The following is a 20,521-nucleotide window of genomic DNA, read 5'->3' as shown; positions in this document are numbered from 1 at the left end:
CATCCGCCAACTAATTCTGCGGAGCAAATACTCTTCAACCGTTGCAACCGTTGCGCGTAAGAAGCCGCTGCTTTCGAAAGTAAATGTTGAAAACGCTTAAATTTTGGCTTTTAACATGACTATCACGCCGGACAACTATTGGGATGTCGTCGTACTCTATGTCCAAACCAAAAAAAATGCTATACTACATTGATGGACCAACTAGAGTATGGCACAAGCCGTTAACAGCCTTACATCAGCGCAACATCATTTTGACAGTAAAATTGGGAAAATAGTATTTGCTCCGCAGAATTAGTTAGCGGACGGTTTCATGTGAATTGACCGTGTCACACCCTTCTTCCAACTCCTTGGCATGGGTTCTGATCAAAATTTGGGGGTTTTGACGAACCATGCCCATAATAAGGCGGTCTGGCCGCTCGTCAATATCCATTTTTCGACCATTTCCACACTTTGCTTGCAGTTTGTCTTAATTTTCGGCTCGATTTGGAGCATTATAAATTATTTTTTGCGATATCCCAATAAGCTCCACTAGCTAAGCTACAGATTTTCCAATTTGGTGACTATAATAAGTCGATTGGGTAACGTCAAAAGTCAAACCAGCTCCAGGCATGTCAAATAATTTAAAAATCAGCTTTTTGACAAGTGCGTAGCAAGATTTCGCAATTTAATGAAAAGGAATGCAAAAATAGCGAATAGTGCATAAGCATAGATAACAATAAAGTACAGTTTTTACGAAAAATAGAACAAAAGAGAATCGAAAACTAAAGTGTGTAAACACTTTCTTGACAGTGTCAAAAATGTGTAAACTCATATTTTGTTGATTTAAAATTTTCCCTTTCGTTGTATTGTTTTTATTTTTGTACATACTAATTTGAAATTTGCTAAATAATAGATCTGCATTAAAAAAATATTGAAAAATAATAACTAAAGGCGTTATTTTTGCATGCAAAGTCAAAAAATATGTGTTTTTTTCAGTGTGTAAAGAGTTTCTTGACATACTGTACATAAAATATAAATATATGCATTTCAAATTTCTCACATCATATTCATATAACTGTATATATATGATTTTGTATCATTTTTCGGTTTTTTTTATAACTAGAATTTGCAATTATTTATTGTTCGACTGCCAAAGCACTTGCAGGTGGCGGCGGCGGCTCGTTTCGGTAAAAAACTAACAAAAATGGAGCTATACTTTCCCCACTTTCAACTGACAACAAATATGTTTTTTAATAAATATATATATACTTCGCTTGTATATATATATATGTAAAATACATATATACATCTACACATACATATATGTGGATAATTATTTAAATGCGTCTCTGAAAAAATAGTGTGTCAACAATTTTTCTATTTCTATTTATAATTTCTTTTATCTTTTTCTTTTGCTGTATTTCATTATTTTGATTAATTCGTTTTTTTTAGTTTGCATTCGTAATACAAAAGAAAATTGCTCAACAATTTACTAAGCAGCGTTCTTGCTGTTGTTGCTTCGAATGGACAAGTTTAAAGAGAGAAAAGCTAACAATTGATTACTACAAAAGGCGCGTACTTAGTTTAGTTTGAAAAAATGAACTCAACGTGGTTCCATTTGATTGCCAATGAACTGAAAAGAACAAAACATGCATCGAGCTGATTCTTTCCGACCACAACAATGCTATCGTTTCCATCGTCTATCGATCAGGTTTACAGCACTTGACGAATTGCCACGTGATCAGCAAAAGTGTTATACAAATTAGAAACACTTATGAAAAGACCATCAAACAAAGTCACCACACGGATTAATAGACATCCACAGAGTAAGTGAGATCTGGACAAGGTGCTCCAAGTAGTGCAGGTCGCGAGCGCGTGTTTTTGAAATGGGTGCAAATCGATAACAGTTACGTGGACTTCATCTGGGCTTTTTGGCTACGCTGGTAGATCTGTTCGAGGGTGAAATAGAATTATGTTAACCAAGTTTCGGATAGTTTGTAGTGCAAATCATACCTCTTGATACCGTGCCGTGGACTCGACGGTGGCGTGTGGCAAGGTGACGGTGGTGCCGAACCGCTGGACGAGCCACGCGACGAGGCAATTGATAATGTGGAGGCACGTGGCGCCGAGCAGCCCAAATAAATGGCCGATCCCTTGTCAATATCCCGCAGGTCCACTCGCGAACCATGCGCAGACGACGGCACCGAACCTATTCAAAACGAAGAGGTTAAATTCAAATTGGATGCACTGCAAATGCTCGAGAGGATTAGCTACCTGTGTAGGCATGCAACCCCGCTGGACTGCTGCGAGGTCGCACCCCAAATCCGCTTACAGTGCTCGCACTGCGTTGCAGCTGTGCTCCTTCCGCAACTGGCGGCTCCTTGCTGCGTGTTCCAGCGCTGCTGACACGACCCGCATTGCTGCTGCCCATGGAGTTGCCTCGGCCGGCTACCTTGAGACTTTGGCGCGATGGAGAGCGTTGCAGCTGACGCTGTTGTTGTTCGCGGCGTGCATCCTCAATGGCTGCCGCATACTCAGCCGCTTCACTGGAGGTAGTCGGATTGTTGCTCGTCGCCGTTCTTGTCGTCGTCGTCGGCTGTTGACAGGCAACCTCATCTTCCGGTATGCTTCGCTCGTTGCCCATCGAGCGACGTGGCACCGGCGAGTGCTTGGGCGATGTGGGACACGACTGTGCGGCACCGCTGATGCCACCCGGGCCACAAGATATGCCGCCTGCCGCAGCGCTGGCCACGCTCAGCATGCTTGGCGAGGAGCTAGGGTTGGCATTGGAGGACTGGGCACGCAGCCGAGAGTGCGTGGAGGCGCTTGACGGTCGACGTCGGAAGAGTCCTTTGCTGGGATCCATATTACAGACGCCTGCAAGGATAACAAAAGACAAAAAGTAAATGCTCAACTCACGATTAAATCATTTTTTTATTATAGTTAAAAGAGAAGTGAATGTCAAGTTAATGCTTCGTCTTGGTTTTCCGCGGGTTTTTTGCGTTTATAGGATGACTTGCGTTTGCTTTTACGTCCACTCTCTTTGCTATTATACTGCTTTGCGATTTCCAGCCTGTCACTAGTCTCTGGCTTATCCAGATTTTTGACAAAGCGTCCATCATTAACCTTGGGCGTGTAATAGGTCACCTTTGGCATCATCGTCTCAGCCGAGCTGCTCGAATCGCTTGAATCGTCGAAATTATCTTTCGACTCGTAATCCGAGTCACTGATGCGATCGTCAACAGAGCCAGTGGGACTCTCCGAATTGTCGTATGTCCTAGTGCGCCAAGTGTCAATAATAAACTTCAGCGTAACAGTCTCATTTGGATTATAAGTCGTCCTTGCCGGCGAGGTCGGCGGTCGGTCATGTGGACCCACCATAGACATGCCGCAAACAGCGGCCAACCTGGGGAATGTGGAAACAATCGCACCTGTTGGACACTTTTCGCCGCGAGAACAGTTGCCCTCGCAGATGTCACGATTCTGCAACAGCTCCTGATAGTTGTCCAGCGCCAGGCCACATTTGATGCGATCCAACTGCTCAAGAGCCGACGAGGGAAAACGTTCCCGCAATCGCCGCCGTTCCTCGGATAGCTTGTATTGCTCGAACTCCTGCAACTGGGTCTGGAATCCGGCATTGGGATTGGCGACAGCGCGACCAGCGCGCACCACCTTCAATGCCTCCTTCCAGTTCAGATGCGTAGCCGTCATAATATAAGCCACAGCGACTGTGACGGAGCGCGACATCCCCGCCAGACAATGGATGAGCACATTGCCCTCGCGCAGACGCGCCGCATGTATGAAATCATTGCAAACGGAGAAGTATTGCGATAGATTCTGGTCGGGCGTATCCGAGGCCATCACGCAGAGATAGTGTTTATCCTGCAAAAGTAAAAAGGGAGTTGTTAAATGCTTGGTAATAGATCAGGCAATGATAATCGATCCATACCGGCAGGAGACGCCTTGGACTGTCATGTATGGCAATGATGTGCGAGATTTTGAACTTGTCCAATTGCTGGTGATCCTTGGAGTCGCGGTAGTTGCCCACATACAGTCCCGGCAAAACCTAAACAGAATGATGAGTATTTAAATTGTATTTTGGTGTAAGATAAAGATATTTACATTGCTCATGCCCCATTTAAAATTTTCCAGTCCGAATACTAAATTAAACATTTATAGAAATCTGTGTTTCGATGTTGTTTACTCGGCAAAGCTATAAACTCTTTTTTTGTTTGTTTATTTGATGTTGCTTAGCACAACCTTGCCTTGACAACTAGCTGGCGGTGTCTCTGTTATTTATATTTGAAGAAAAAACGAATGCACAATTTAAAATACTATATTGTAAACTCCGAAAAAATTAACTGCAATTGCTGTTCTCAGCGATCACTTGCTATGATATCGATACACGCAGTCTTTGATAGCTGCAGCCCTGGTTACTATTGCGTCATCGAAAGCTTAAAATTCAAACTAAATTATCGATATGTTAGACATACTGTAGACTTATCGATGTATTTAAATTATTAAACGGACAAACATTTCATTGAATACTACTGTGTATTTGTTTCCATAATATATAAAGTTTTAAATGCGAACTAACTTTTCGAAATACTATATTATGCATGAAGTGCCCCCTTTAAAATTATTGAATTAATGAATAAGTTACAAAGTTTTGTCAATTTATTCCAAAAAAATGCCGCGACATTGCACGGAAAGTAATGTAACTTACCTTGTTCATGCCATTTCCCATGTTTCTTCATTTAAATGTTGGAGACACCACCTGCCTGCAATTGTCAAAGGAATTGACCAAAAATGCTGAAAGTACCATAATAAAATGAAGAACGAAGGAAAATCCGTTAAGTATATTGGACAAGTTCAGGGCAAATGTCATTCCAAGGCTGAGGGCACTAAGCCTAAGCTAATGCGAAGGCGGCAAATACGGTGTGGCATGTGGTGTGTGGCGTGTGGCATGTCCCTGCTACAACTACTATCACTTGGTGTGTGTGTCTGCCTGAGCTATTGTTGAAAGTGCAAGTGGCAGCAGCTGTTGAGCTGCTTCTCTGACTGTCATGGCCCCGGTGCATCGTTACCACCACAACAAAACACAACGTCGCGACATCAACAACAGCAACAGCAGGACAGTTGCAGGCGCAGTAGCTGCCACAAGTCAAAGCCAAGTTCTGCATAGACAGACAATAGTACGAGCAGCAGCAGTCGACTAGTGACCTAGGCGTAGACACAATAGAACCGTCGCATCCGTCGCGGAAGTAAACAAACCTTGACGTCGTGACGCCTTTTGTTGCATCTCATTAGTGACAGAAGACAGTCAGGCAGACAGACAATGCGGCAAAGAAAGTGAGAAATGGTTGCTGAATATTGGGCTGGCATTTAGCTCAATACAAACAAACAAATGCAAAACCCACAGACGAATGTGCTAAACTTTCAGATACCTGACAGCCATGTGAACTTTACGATTTTAATATAAACAAAATAAATAAATGTATATAGTGCAAACTTACAGATATGTGGAAGAAATGGTGCTATATTTCAGCTGAACTTTTTTACTACAACAGAAAATAAATTCTTCAACTTTTATAAGCTTACTATCTGTGCCTTGCAGGAGCTTGACTTTTAACTTTTCAAATAACCAAGAAATTGATTTTTTGTTGTTAAAATTTTGTAGAGTAAAAAAGTTATTGTGGCAAAGTTCTAAAACAATCAACACCCAGCCCAAGCTTGGTAACAACTGCTATTTTAATGTCTGGCTGTTGATGTGAAAGGACAGAAAAACATCTCAGCTAAATATTAATATAATAAAAGAAAGAAGATATATAGTATGTATAAGATTGAAATTGTTTTAGGCATTTCAGATTAGCATAAACTCTTGATACCCTTGCACACAGTACGTGCGTCGGGTAGAATGATTCAGAATATGCCAAAACAGACACAAGCAAATCGACGTGTGGACTCTGGTGGTGTAGGATGGATGTGGCAATGTGGCATGGATAATGTCGCAACAGTTGGTTGACTGCTTTGCCCTTGCCTTTTGTGGTTCCAAGAACCATGAAAACAAAGGAAGGCTCATCATAAAGTCAAGTCGCTGCTTGGCTTAGCTTAGCTTGCCATCTCAGGCCTTGACTTATGTAACTCAACAATGAGACTGAAACTGAGGCTGCTGTTGCTTGATGAAGTGCCGTTGCCTCATCTCACACCTGACCACTTCTACCTGTATCTGCATACTTGGTACATTCACCGCACATTTACATAAGTTTTCAAGTTGGAGCAATGAGGCAAAAGTGGCGCTTTGTTAAATTTCATAACTGCCAACTGTCACCTGCCACAGGGACAGATACAAAGAGAGTAAGAGCGAGAGCGAGAGCGAGTGAGCGTTGTGCGTGGGCATTAAATTGACTGCGAGAATGCGAAACTGCCACAGAGTGAGTGACAAGTGAGATGGCCCAAAGATAGGGCACGTGTGGCACATTATTGCAGCCAGCAGCTGTCATTAAGCAACGGAGCCGCCGCTTAACAATGCCACGAGTGTTCTAATGAATGTCCGTCCCATCCCATGCCGGCCCGCATCCTCTCTCCATCAGCTTAAGGACACACACAGCAAAGCAATTAGAAATATTATCGCTGGCATCGCAGGCAATTGATCAGTCAACTGCGCCTGTTGAGGGACTTTGCGGCATCATCGACATGCTGCTTTGGCTGGGCTTTTGCAATTGTGCACCTTGCACTGTGCCTAAAAATAGTAAAACAGCCCGTGCACTGCAAAATGTCCTTTGGCGCAATTCAATTGAATTGATATAGCACTACGTACATATGATGTCGTTCAGCTGACGGCGGGAGGGATAAGAGAAGATTTATGGCATCTTTGCAGTCGCTGTGTGTGCTTAGTCCATGGTCAAATAGTTTAAGGACTATCACATTTGGACATTTGTGTCAGCACAGATGAGAGCATGATAGTTAATCGGGCATTGAAATTGTCTTACTTCTAAAGCAAATTGAATATAAAGTTGCACTATGCATTAAAATGTCGAAAGTTGCACATTAAACTTTTCCACCTCAAATGGAATTATCTAAGCAATTCAAATTAGAATAAATTTACAATTTCTTCAGAGCTGATAAAAACTGAAACTTAAAATTTGTAATGTGTTTATATCTAAAGCTTTCCATAACAAATAAGTAAGAAATCTACAGTCGAGTGTGCTCGACTTTGAGATACCCGCTAGCAATTTTAAATAAAAACAGGGCGGTATTAATTTTAAATATACCACAAAAATACTTAAAATATACCAATAGCTGCATATAGTACAACATTCAAAATATAACAAAGAGTGCAAAATATACCAGTAAGATTAAAAGATTTAAATCTAATTTATTATATTTTGCGATTAAAATTATTATTACTACGCAGCTAACTTCAAATTAAATGTTCGTAGTACAATTATCCATGTTATCAATATCATTGCTTTCACAACTCACTTTATGAAACGGGAAAAATTCGATTCTAGCTATTGATTATGCATAATTAAAGTGAACACGACCCAGGCAACTATATCTAAAGTTATTACACACAATTGTCGTGATTGTTTTGCCTTCTATATTATAAGAGTCAATATTCAATCAATCTCTATAGCGTATAGAAAAAAGAGACGTGAATTATTACTAGTTAATTGCTTCGAATATTTTCGATGGCATCAATGAAATGAAAATCAATCTTTATTTTTAGTCCGCGCCGAACAAAAAATCAACTAGTTCCGATGCTTGCCAAAAAAGATGGCGAGCGAAACAGAAAAAAGTGTTGCATATCTTTAGGCGCGGCGAAAATGGCCATCAAATAGATGACCGCTGGCAGAGCAGAGGCTTTAATCAAATTAAAGACTTTGGCAGCATGTTTGCCGAGTGGCATGGAGGTCATGGCAGGAAACAGGAAAGGATGTGGCTGTGAAATGTGGAATGTGGCTGGCTGTGTGTGTGTGTGTGTGTGGGGGGGGATGGTTGGCCTTCAAGCCTAGATGCTTGTTATTGTTAAAGCGAGGGGAAGAGCAGCGACTTTTTGCTGCCAGCTTTTTTCACTTTGCTAATTGGCAAGGACTTGACTCGGCAGCAGAGTTTTTCTTTTAGGCCGATTTTCTTATCAACATTTTACCAGTGTTCACGTCCCAAATGGATGGATTTTAATGTAATTCGAGTGAAAAACTGTCTGCATAAATTAGCGGCGCTTTTAGCCTTGTGGCGCAGTCAATAATTGTAAAAAGAAACAACAAGCGGCAAACATGTCGTCCCATGGCGTGCGGCTTGGCCACGGCTAAATCCATTGCCTGACACAGAGTCAATTATATCGCTTACACATTCTACATCAGCAATAAAATATGTACAAACTTACATACAACTATATAGAACTATATAGAATAATATATATATTGGGCATGCAAATGGCAGGCAATGACACACCTATCACACAGAGAGAGAGACACAGTGTTGCAAGTTTAATGGACTGTCGCTTTATGACTCCATTTCCAGTCGCCTGAGCCAATCCTCGACTAGAGAAGTGTGCGGAGGCAAGGAAGTCGCTGACTCAAATGGCGAATGGCGGCTTCAATTGTTTGCCCGAAGCTCAGCGCACTGTGCAAACTGTTTGTAATAAATGTCTGCCACAGTTTGGCCTATGAACCATGAAGAAGAGGACACAAACACACACACTCACGCACACTCGCAGACAATCCCCAAGGAGCTGGAGCAGGAGCAGCAGTCAGAAGCTCAGGCACGCACACATAAATACAAGCGATTAAGTTTTGTTTTTCGCTTTTTTTTCAGGTTTAAATAAATTCAAAGGCGGGTCAACATATGAGGCAAACAGCTAAAGAAAGCCAGAACGGAAATGTTTTTCACTTTTATAGGCGGAAATGTCGTCCCCCCACCACGACCCGCTCTCAGGGGAGGAGTGTGGGCGCAGCGCCGCTTTGTCTGAAGGCAGTCAAATGTCAGGATAAGTCTGCCGACATAGATACTGAAGTGGCAACGCAGCCGAGCAGACGCCGAGGCCTATGTTGATGTTGCTGCTTTCGATGCCCGATGCCGACAGCCGGCAAAACGAACCACGTGCTGTCATAAAATAGTTTATTAGCATACAAGTAGCAAAAACAACATCGGGTCGAAGGCAAAACTGCTGATTTCTGCTATTCAACAGCATGTCCTTGCTCTGAAGCCTATGTCTATGTTTAAGCTAAATATTTGCAGCTCCCAAACAAACAAGCGAGCAACAAAAAAAATTTGCTGACCAGCCAAGAGACTTGCCACTGACAATGACAAAGTGTTGCAATCGCAGCAAACATGCCATTGAATTGCGATTAGCCAGTCTCAAGAGTCGAAGTGGGAGTAGGAGCTGTGTGCCAGCTCATAACATGCTCTCTCTCTGTCTGGGTAATTAACTGCATTCAGCTGCAGACACTCGTAAACACGAACCAGCTATTCATACTCTCTCATTCATATGAATGCTTGTCATTCTAACAGAAGGGGGAGGAAAACTTTTCTTTTTTTTTTTTTTGTTGCAAGGTCGTCAAACCAGTGTCAGTGGAAATGCAATGGCAATGGGCGTCTCCACGAAGGTCACTAATTAGATGAAATTAAGTGGAAATGTTGCAACCGAATGGAACACTTCACTCTCGTGGCAACAGAGTTTTAATTTAAATACATAATTTATCATTGGGTAGTAGACGGGTTTTGTGAGTTGAGCGAATGAATCCTGCATACTAATTTCGTTCTGCATACGAAATGATGGGGACAACGACATCAAAATTTATCACGTGTGCGCAACAGGGGAAATTAAGAGCGAAGTTCGTAAATTGAAGCTCATTAGATTTTCCGGCCTGGCCAAGGAAAAGTGTACTCCAAGGAGCCAATTAACTGTGCCAACGAATGTGAGTTTTACTACTAAGAAAATATGTAGTATATAATTTTGCAGTTTCAAATAATAATACAACTACTGTACTACTATATTAACACTTTTTTACCGTAAAAATGCTAATAACAGGGCTCTCACTTTCCATACTACAATTATACTTTCATTACATCATTTACTATAAAGCTAGAAATAGTTTTTGTTACAAGCTGAGCTAGAACAACATCAATGCAAAAACTTTGAGTAGAGGTTCTAAAAATCATGAATAATATATTGACAAACAAGCGTAGAATATAAAAAGAGGGAAGAAATTTTGAACTTATCATTTCTAATATATCAAATTAATTAAATGGTTAATAAATTAAGTTAAGAAAAAAAGTATCCATTGAATGGAACTTTTTATCTTATATATGAAATCAAGATGTCCTTAAAAGTTTAAATCCCTAGCCTTTGAAGACAGTTCAGAAACGCAAGTATACTAATATTCCTACTTCTACAATTACAAATATACGAATACTATTCGTATCACTTTTATTTGTGTAATTAATAAACACACAAACATTAACATCATTCCTATTATAATAATATGTTATTACTATTATACATAAAATCAAAATACTGTAACCTACAATTTTATTTACATAAAATCAAAATACTGTAACCTACAATTTTATCTAAATTTTTAATTCAAATTCTTATTACATTAATTCCAACATAAAACAAAAATTGCAACTTTTAACCTTCTCTTACAGCAACTATAAATTCTTCAATTGCATCTACCATTACTTCTCATATTTCGATTACTTCATTCTCCCTTTATAAATTGCCAAGCAGACAGAATGAAAGCGAAACTCTGACTGAGTATCAAACAAATGAGCTCGAGTTGAAACCCATCGAAGCCGCACATGCTGCACTCATTGTTCATCCTACTCTCGCAACGTGAATCGTCGTCGTTGGTCTTTGGTCGTCGGTCGTCAATGGGCAATCGCCAATTATCGTCATTTAAAATGAATGCCTCGCTCAGCGCTGAGCTGTGAAAGTGCAGGGAAAACGCTTTGACGTTCCATGTCCCAGGGCCATCGAATTGTTTTTGCAGAATATATATTGTAAGTGAAATGGATGGCACGTTTAGAGGCATTTTCACACCAATTTAGAGCCAGAGCCAAAACACAGAACACAGTACACAAAGCACATGAGCATTATAAGGTCGCATACACAATATTACTCATACGACCGGTGTTGTGTGAGTGTGTTGAGTGTGTGTAAGCAACGATTTAAGACGGACTACGGGGAATCCAGGGGCTACGCTAATTTTCAAGTTGCGTGCAGACATTTTGCGTAGTACTCTCATAAAAATCGGCTAGAAAAACCCGAGAAGAACAAAAGAAGAAAAAAAAAGGGAACAACAAACTGCAAATTACGCCATCCTTTAGGGTAATTTTCTAACCATAATGTCGCAGGTGTTTCTCAACGGTGTGAGCGAGGGAAAGTCAGGAATACTTACGTTGAATTTTGTGTATTTGACGACCACTCACAGCGGCTGCTTCGGCTGCTGCTGCTGGTGCTGTTTGTTGTTTGTCGCAGTCAATGGCTTTGCATTTGGCGCGATTTGATTGCAGCACGAATACGATATAAAAAAGCGGAAACAGTAGCAAACTCCGTTTCGCTGCGAGTGTCAGTGACTCCTTCACGGCTGCTGCTGTTACTGCTGTTATATCACACAGCTCGAAGCGAGTGGCGAAGTCAGCGGCGAAGCCAGAGCGGCAACCGCAGCGTTAAATTTTGATTGAATTAACTTTTGTTTTTCCTTTTTTTCTTTTACTTGACAATTTGTTTTCTTTCAATGATTACTGGCAACGGCCTACTGACAACTGTCTGACAGACAGACCGACAGACAGATAGTCATTTATTTATTGAGAGTCTTAAACTATTTTTAGTCCATGTTGCTGCGTTATGCAGCTGCAGGAAAAAAATTCGTAGAAACGGAACCAAAAGCGCTGTGTGTATATATGTTTGAAAAGGCAGCAGCAGCACCGAACGAATGGAGTAGCAACAACAACAACGACAACGACAACAACAAAATAACAAAGTCCAAACCGCAACAACGGCGCGAGAATAAAAAAGGAGGAAAGAGCTTTGAGCCCCGAACAGTTGAAAGGCGTTTCAAACGCCTCAAACGCTGGTCACAGACTGACTCTGCCATTTGCGACGGAGTCGCTGCTGAGCTCGAGTCCCAAAATGAGTGAAATGCATAAAACCGAGCCACATGAATGAAGGACCAATGTTCTGTCGCGTCGTCATGCGCAGTCCGGGAAACTCACGGCAGAAGCGCGCCAAATGAAAACACTCGAGTTTGCCTTCGGGCAGAACTATATTTGAGTCAACTCAACGATTTGGCTCACATGGGGCAACCTTTCCATGTGGTTATATAATCACAGTTACCAAAAGGAATGTAATGTTGCGAGCAAGAGAGCAAGAGTGCAAGAGAGAGAGAGAGAGAGAGAGAGAGAGAGTGGGTGCAGCTGACCGGCAAGTGTCCATCTAAGCATTCGGCAGTCAGGTGAAAGGCCAATCATCGCATTCAGCATTCATGGGCAAAAAGCTTATTCAACCGCACATCCGCTGCCATGATCCATAATCTCTCAATTTGCCGACTCATCGCGAGAGCAGCTCCCGTTTTGGGGCTTTGTTTTTTCGGTTTTTTTTTTTTTTTTGGTTTTTGACGACCCAGAACCCCATAAGAGGCACGCGAGGCTACACACTATACAATTTGTGACTACTTACTACAATATGCGAGTAATGCTGTGTTTTGCTTTGTTTCAAATCAAATTCTGATTTGTATACATACATATTCTATATACTAAATATTTATATATGAATTTGTGCAATATTTAAATATGAATTATTTAAGTTTTATACGCTCAGCTGCCAGCGTTGTTGATCATCAGCCGTCGTGTTGTTGTTGCCCACGCCCAAAATCATTTGGAAAATACATCGAACGCAAATAGCGGCAACACAGCAACGGCAACAGCAACAACAACGCCATGGCACTGTTCTGTTGTGTAGGCGTGTCGGTGACCAGGCGATATTTGTATTATGTATACGTACGTATATTTATACATACCTACACCTCTTCCAATGAAATGCGGCGACAGTCTACGAGAGTCTGACGCATCACAAAACTTGGCAAAGTAAAATGTGTTGAAAACAGCTGCTCGAATTCAATTACATGTTCCGATTACAGCTTATAATGCCGCGCAACGGAAACTGTCACATTATCGATACGCATGCCGATCGATAGAAACATCGATTGCTTTTAATGGCGGCCGCTTATCTTCCGCGTAGGTGTGCAGCAACAACAACTACAACTCATGACGCAGTTGGCGCTCAATGTAGGTGGCGCTGTCAGCTTAATAGATACACACACACATACATACATACATATATGTATGCATGTGTGTGTTTGCTCTGAGCTGCTTCCAGAAGCCATGCGACTGCCAACTCTGCTGGCTGTGGAATTTGGCACGCTCTGCGCTCGCCTCTCACGGCTCTCTTCTCGCACTGCTTTTGGATACTCAGCTGATGAATGCTCTTGTTGTTCTTGTTGTTGTTGCAGTTGTTATTTCCACCATTGGCTATTTATAAATCTGATGTGTATGAATCTTGGCGCTCAAGTGGCCCACGATCGCAGATCACAATGAGCTGACAACAACTCAGAGAGTCAAGAGATAGAGAGCGAAAGAGAGAGAGAGAGAGTTGTCTGACCATTGAGAAAGGCAGTGCAATTGACATTTTATTGGCACACAGTAACAAAAGCATTTACCATTTTAGGCCTTAACTGACAATGATTGAAGCGTCGCTAAGAAAGTTAACAGGCCGCGTGGCAGCTCAATGAGAGCACTACACGAAGAACGCGAGAGAGAAGAGCGAACGGGAGCTCGTTCTTAACACGAGAGATAGAGAGAGAGAGAGAGCTTTGAGGGGTCTGCGTCGACGCCAAAGGCAGCCCCATATAGCGAACGTACGTTGAAAGCGTTCGAACGTTTTGCGTTCAGTCAACGAGCAACTTTGGCAGTGAGCAGTGTGGACACAAGCGACGTAAATTAAGTGGCTGTCGACAATACGGACTAGTGGACGACTAACTACGTGGTCGTGTCAGTGTGTCAGTGTGAGTGTGTGTGCGTGCAGTGGCAATGTGCAAAAATAAAAATCTATAGGTGTTGTATATTTAAATTGAATATATATAAATACAAAAGCATCCATATCGCACACACAAACGCAACCCGAAAGCGAGAGAGTGAGAGAGGCCGCTTTAAAAACGGCCAACGGAAATACGAAATAGCCAGTTGTTGTTGTTATTATTATTGTGGAGAGTGAGCAGCTGCTTGCCGTCGTCGTAGCTGCCGTAGAAAGTGTAACCAAAGAGTGACATCACGCCAGCAGTGGAAGACGAAGACGAATCGCAGCAATTAGCAGAGATTGTTTGGTGTTGTTGTTGTTGTTGTGTGGAAAAGTCAGTGAGGCGAATGCCAGTTGAAAGCTAAAAAGCAACAAAAAATAGCTAACCGCAGTTAGCTTGAAACAAAAGCGTGACACAAACGCGATAAATATCGCACATACGCAACACAAAAGAAAATCGAAACGTATCGTAATCGGATCGACAACAGCCGGCTGTGCCTGTGTGCGTGCGTGTACGTGTAGTTGTGTGTGTGTGTGGAACATACGAGAATCAACGGACAAAACCGCCGCCGTTGTCGCTCTCAAGGTGAACCTGCCTTTGCCTCTGGCCGACAAAAACATAGACAGCGCCAGCCACAAAACTCAAAGCATATTATTTCGAAATTAGTCGCAGCGTTTCGAGACGCAACGAGGGCAACGTAGACGAACGGTTTGAATAGACAGGACTCGCTTCGCTTCGCTTCTGGCAGCCAACAATATGAAGCCAACTGTGATAACAGCAAATCAGGCCAGTGGCGGCGGCAACCCTGGCAACGGCAACGGCTCGCCCGCTGGAGCCGGCATTAGCATACCCATCAATCGTGACTATGGCGGCAATATGCACAGCTCTTCGCCGCAGCAGCAGCAGAATTACCAGCATCCCCAGTACTACAACAACCAGCAACAGCAGCCGGCAACATATGGATCACCACGCCAGCATCCGCAGCAGCAGCAGCAACAGCAGCCACTGCATCATCACCAGGTTCCCACAAATCAGCAGCAACATTTTCAGGTAAGACTAAAAATCGACGTCGCCAAGGTCGTAGACGAATATAGTATCGTGTATATTGGCGCCTGACAAGGTCGCTTTTATTGTTGTATCATTGTTAACGACAATTGCCTTCACCTCAAGACAGTGGCAATTTAATTCGTTCCAATGATGAAACGCTGGTTTTTTTTTATTGTAGTGAATCCTTCAAAAGCTGGTTTTTCCCATACTCAATATGTGTACTATATAAATAAACAAGGCGCCGATGTTGCGTAAAAGTGAATTGCGTTCGACCCCCTGGAGCTCACATATATGTATTTGTGCGTGCGTGTGTGTGTGCATGTGTAGTCTCTCTCTCTTTCACACTCGCACCTGCAATCAGCTGGTATGTAGTGCAGTTTCATCCCCTACGTAGAGTGTGTCAAGTATGTGTGCACACACTGTTGACCTACTCGGGTTGCCTGCTTGCAGTCAACGCGGCGTATGATTAATGTGCCACCACGTACGGAAATTTCCCACAAGCAGGCAGGCAGGCATTTCAAGAGCAAGTAAGAGTAAATGCTGATTGGCCACCTAATCTTATTGCTCGCCATGCGCCAAGTATCAAGTGTTTTATGAACAAGAACATTTTTTGTTGTCTTGTGTTCTTTTTGTTCGTTATAAAAATATTCGACAATTTCTAGAATATACACGATGATAGACAAACCCGAATGCTCTGCCCAGCAGCTACACTCAGAGATTCACAGCGAGCGAGCGCGAGAGTTTATTAAAAAAAAGGAAATACAAAAACAACAAAAATCACAGCGCTGAGCAAAATTGTGTTTCTCCGACTGTGTCGCAGCCGTGTCTGTTTGCTGTGTCGCTGTGTTGTAGGTGCACCAACTTACATACTCAAATGATGTACATATGTGTGGGTGTCTAAATGGCAATATACACACATACATACATACATACATATATGTATATTATGTACACACGTTGAATGCGTGTGGGCGGCAACAGTTGTTGCTCAACTTGTTGGGCAACGCAACGTGGCCGTGACGTTGTCTGCACGATCGTCATAATAAACGCATCGGATAGTGACTTAATCTAGTTAATCTCTTTCTATAAACATTTCTATGCAATTGTTGACTTTGAGAATTGCATATCCGATCTATTGTTTATATTATAGATCAGCACAGTGGAAGCATCTAGTCAATTTCCTTTTAAATTCGACATTCTAGAGAATTTCCATTTAATTTTATTCTAGCTAGCACAGTTTTCTTTACTGGTATTCTATTTATATATTTTAATTGACTGCAGATTAAACTAATTTACTATTTAAATATGTAAAACATAGAAAATCTTATATTTCAATTTTTTATTTTATTCATCGCAAAGATATTTACAATATTTACTTTCAGCAAATAGTTTTACTTGTAGGGAATCTTTTTTTTATTTTAAAGTCAGCTTTCTTTATATGTACATAAGAATGTATGTATGATGTCCAAGTCATTCACAAACAAATCTGGAATATTAAAGAATACTCTTGACTTCCGCAACATTTTAGTTTTGTTGATAATTTCGAAATATTTAATTAATCCGTTTCCCTATTTAGAAACCAAACAGTATTCATTATTGAATGACAAGATCGAAGAGATTAGGCATTAAAAATACAGAAATTCACAAATCTAAGGAATTCGAATCTTCCCGAAATTAAAATAAAAATTTTCGAAATAATTTGAATTAGTTCTTATGCTTTGCTTTACTTTGCTTGCATAGTTGAAAAAATGGATTATCTAATAAGAAATCTTCTGGTGTCCCCATTACGTACTTCCAATATATAGTTGCAATATTAGATTGTTTATTTTACTTCTTGCTTATGATGTCATTTATTTAATTAATTTATTTAATTATTTTTAAATTATTTGGTTATTAATGATAACGATAATGACAGCCAGCATGGACGTATCGAAAATATCGATTGCAACACTTTGATTTAAAAACTCTCCAGTCTCCACAAACGCTATCATTTATCGCCTGTCAAAAATCTTCAACCAGTTTCTATCGGAATCCTAGATAATGCTCTTCAAAGTTATCGATACTTTGACAGCTGAGCGAGCAATTGGTCAGCAATCTGAATAATTGAAAATCCTTATCAATCAATTGTTAGTGTTCAAAGCGTTGTTGTTAATGATAACGAATTTGTGTGTGTGTATTTTATTGGATTACGATGGCTCATAATTGCATTAAATTGTATTGCATTAAAAGGGTTTTTGGAATTTAATAGCGCATTACACATCATAAATTAAATATATACACTCACGAATAGAACAAGCAAAGGCATTAATTGTCCATTTCCACGCCAAGTCGAGCAACCCACGCTGAAGTTGCGAGAATAATCTAGTATAACTTCGGCACATCGTCGTGGGCGTTCGTTGGGTTTCACTGCTTCACTATAAAAGGCCCGACGTTAGCAGCCGGCCGCTCATTCACAAGAAAACAGTTGAACGGAGTGCGTCACGTCACGTCGCATCGCATCGCGTCTCGATCTCGTAAACGGAAATACAAGTAAAAAAAACAAGCAAAAAGAAATACAAAGCGCAAAAGAGAATTGTAAAACGTTCGTTGGCTGTCTCGCTGTTTACTGATAAAGCAAACAATTAACTTGAAATAGGTAATGAAAGGCAGGCCCATTTACTGTCAATTGAACTTTGCGTCCGTGCTGACGAACAGCTGTTAATTTCTACTACACACATTATTGCTAAAGGTGTGTTCAAGTGTGCGTGTGTGTGTGTATGTGCATTAAGTGCTCGTCTTGTCACGTTAGACAAGCGTCTATTTATACGTTGACGTCACTTGTTATTGCTGAAGCTGCAAATTGTTATTGTTTGTTATATATACAACACTCGACCTGAGGTTTATACATATGTGCAAGCATGTGTGTGTGACAACAAATATGGTGTATGGCTGCGATTGAGTGTGAATGAATCATGCGCTTATTTATAAACAATTCGCCCACTGAGCTATGCCGCTCTTTTTTGTTTTTTGGTTTTATATCACTGTCGAATTTAATCTAATAATTTGATTTTGAATTTACAGCCGACCTTTGGATTCGAACCCGATATGGACATGGATATGGATAATATGTTTCCACGCTCGCGACTGGGGCGAATGCATCACGATCCCTTCGCTGGCTTTGGCGGCACACGTAAGCGGAATAGTTTCCACGATCCCCCCCATATCCCTCTAAACAATCCCCAGCCGCACTTAATGCATGCCGATGCTGATGATGATTTTTCTCATTATTTCGACGATGCCGCAGACTTTGGATTCCCACAGATGTCGACAATGGGTCGCCGTGGTCGTATTCCCGGCGGTGGTGGCAACACTCACATGGACAACGATGATGATTTCTTCAATAGACTGCCATCGGAGTTCCGTCAGTATATACCAGCGGGCTTTGGTGCACGCCACCAGCCGCAGCAGCAGGTGCATCCACAACAACAACAACATCCACAGCAGCAGCATCAGCCGCCGCAGCAGCAACAACATCATCCACAGCAGCAGTACTATCAGCAAGATTATCAGCAGCCCCAACAGCAACAGCAGCCGCAGCCTCAGCAACATCCAGTTGTGCAGTCGCCTTCGAAGCGTCTGTGCGATGCGGCCATCCAAACGGAAGACCCAGCAGCCGGTCGCTCTGAGGTCGATTGTGCGCCAACTGTGAATCTAAACCAGCACGGACTGCGTAACACCATGGACATGGGTGTTAAGTCTGCCGCGGAGCAGGATCCAGCATTACGCTCGCACTCTGCTCCGCCACCAGAGCAGCAGCAACTGAATCAACAGTACCAACAACAGCAGCATCCACATCCAAATCAACAACAGCAATTTGGCACTCAGACAACACCACCAGTGCAGCAGACAAACTATGGTGCAGGGCAGCAGCAGCAGCCGCCACAATTTCAGAGATCTTTCTATCCGCCACAGCAGCAGGCGCATCCCCAACAAAAGCAACAAACTCCGCCGCCACCACAGACGCCCGGCGGCAGCTATGTGCGCACCATACCCATCTTTGTCGAGGGTCGCACGGAGCCCATCATCAATGCCCACAAGGAGATACCAAATCAGAACGCAGGCAATGCGCAGCCACAAGCACAGGCTTATGCCTCGGCTTCAGCTCAGGCGCAGTCGCAGCCACAGGCAGCCTACAATGCGCCCACTCAAGCGCAGCGTCCTGGTCCACTTAATACTCAGGCACAGCCAGAACAACAGCAGCAGCAACAACTGGGTGCAGAGGCCAATGCTGGTGTGCCGCCACAGACGCCACACACACAGGACTCGATCAAAAAGATACAGGACATACAACGCGATGTGCTGGAGCTGATGGCCAAGGTGGAGCAATTCAAGGGCACACGCCAGGACAAGGAGTATGTGTATTTGGATGAGATGCTAACGCGTAATCTGCTTAAGTTGGACACCATCGATACCAATGGCAAGGACAGCATTCGGCTAGCCCGCAAAGAAGCCATCAAGTAAGTGAACTCTTATTTGCTTAAAACGACAAACTTAAACTAATGGTGATTTTTTATTTTAGATGCATTCAGGCATCCGTCAATGTGCTGGACGCCAAGGCCGAGGAGAATGGCAGAGTTGCTTCTGGCACTCAGTCTTCCGACACAGTTGCTGTGGCCGCTGCTGAAACAGCTAGTCCAGAGGAAGCTGCAGAGACAGGAGCAGCTGTCGCAGAGCCAGCAACGCCACAACCGCTAGATGCTACCAAGATTCAAGAGCCCATCCCCCTGCCACCGCCGCCCAGCGTTGTGACAGACGCGACACCCAATGCCGAGCAGCAACCGTCCACAGTTGAGGTCGATGGCGCCGCTAAGGTCGAGAGTGAGACCACAACGCTGACCGAGAAGTCCGAATGATGAACACAACAGCGCCTTTACAAGGCGACCGTTTCGAGGCAGCTACGCAACTCAACCAAATTCAAATATTAACGAGAAAATGGGAGCTACAAAGAATGTTGAATTTACTTATAAAATACTTATACGGACAGCGATGACAAATTTTCGATTGAAGAAATGTGCGGCAAAGGGATAGAAGGAAGCATCATCAGAGATTGGATGTTGGTGAAGTGGAGGGAGGACTCTTTGCTAGTATTTGATTAGATACATAATAAACAATAAGTACAGTGTTAAAATCTCATGTGACATAACAAAACAACACATTTTACATACAACACACACTCACACGCATAAATAGAAACTCGCGATGCATATGTATGTACATTAGGCAATAAGTAATGATGTTAAACAAAAAAGAATTACATAAAAAATGAAGTGCCTGCAATTGCAATTGCGAATAGAGAATGTTAAAGCATATTGCGAATACAGTTAACCGACTGGCTTATAAGTGCAGTTTTTATATATATATATATATTATAT

The 20,521-nt window shown here is 42.2% G+C and overlaps 2 protein-coding genes across 8 annotated transcripts; one reads left to right on the top strand and one right to left on the bottom strand.

Moving 5' to 3' along the window:
- Window positions 1-1,327: 1,327 nt before the first annotated feature.
- On the bottom strand, window positions 1,328-11,934 carry LOC132788978 (uncharacterized). 2 transcript variants are annotated; one of them, XM_060796686.1, is made up of 7 exons: window positions 11,388-11,934; window positions 4,706-4,791; window positions 3,929-4,045; window positions 3,411-3,861; window positions 2,254-2,856; window positions 1,993-2,188; window positions 1,331-1,928 (listed from the first exon to the last, which is right to left on the bottom strand). In XM_060796686.1, the coding sequence occupies exons 2-7, from the start codon at window positions 4,724-4,726 to the stop codon at window positions 1,898-1,900; spliced, it is 1,419 nt and encodes a 472-aa protein (XP_060652669.1). In that variant the 5' UTR covers window positions 4,727-4,791; window positions 11,388-11,934; the 3' UTR covers window positions 1,331-1,897. The 2 variants fall into 2 exon arrangements, with proteins under 2 accessions (XP_060652668.1, XP_060652669.1); XM_060796685.1 differs by lacking the exons at window positions 4,706-4,791; window positions 11,388-11,934 and adding an exon at window positions 4,102-4,326 and having other exon boundaries at window positions 1,328-1,928.
- A 2,020-nt stretch (window positions 11,935-13,954) lies between these two features.
- Window positions 13,955-20,400, top strand: LOC132791885 (BAG domain-containing protein Samui). 6 transcript variants are annotated; one of them, XM_060800997.1, is made up of 4 exons: window positions 13,957-15,113; window positions 18,171-18,279; window positions 18,394-19,606; window positions 19,669-20,400. In XM_060800997.1, the coding sequence occupies exons 1-4, from the start codon at window positions 14,820-14,822 to the stop codon at window positions 20,000-20,002; spliced, it is 1,950 nt and encodes a 649-aa protein (XP_060656980.1). In that variant the 5' UTR covers window positions 13,957-14,819; the 3' UTR covers window positions 20,003-20,400. The 6 variants fall into 6 exon arrangements, with proteins under 6 accessions (XP_060656979.1, XP_060656980.1, XP_060656984.1 ...); XM_060801001.1 differs by lacking the exon at window positions 13,957-15,113 and adding an exon at window positions 17,556-17,745; XM_060801002.1 differs by lacking the exon at window positions 13,957-15,113 and adding an exon at window positions 17,818-17,838.
- Window positions 20,401-20,521: the final 121 nt, after the last annotated feature.

Source organism: Drosophila nasuta, chromosome 3 (genome assembly GCF_023558535.2).
Source record: "Drosophila nasuta strain 15112-1781.00 chromosome 3, ASM2355853v1, whole genome shotgun sequence".
Classification (NCBI taxonomy): Eukaryota; Metazoa; Arthropoda; class Insecta; order Diptera; family Drosophilidae; genus Drosophila; species Drosophila nasuta.
This window is presented reverse-complemented; position numbering and strand designations above follow the sequence as displayed.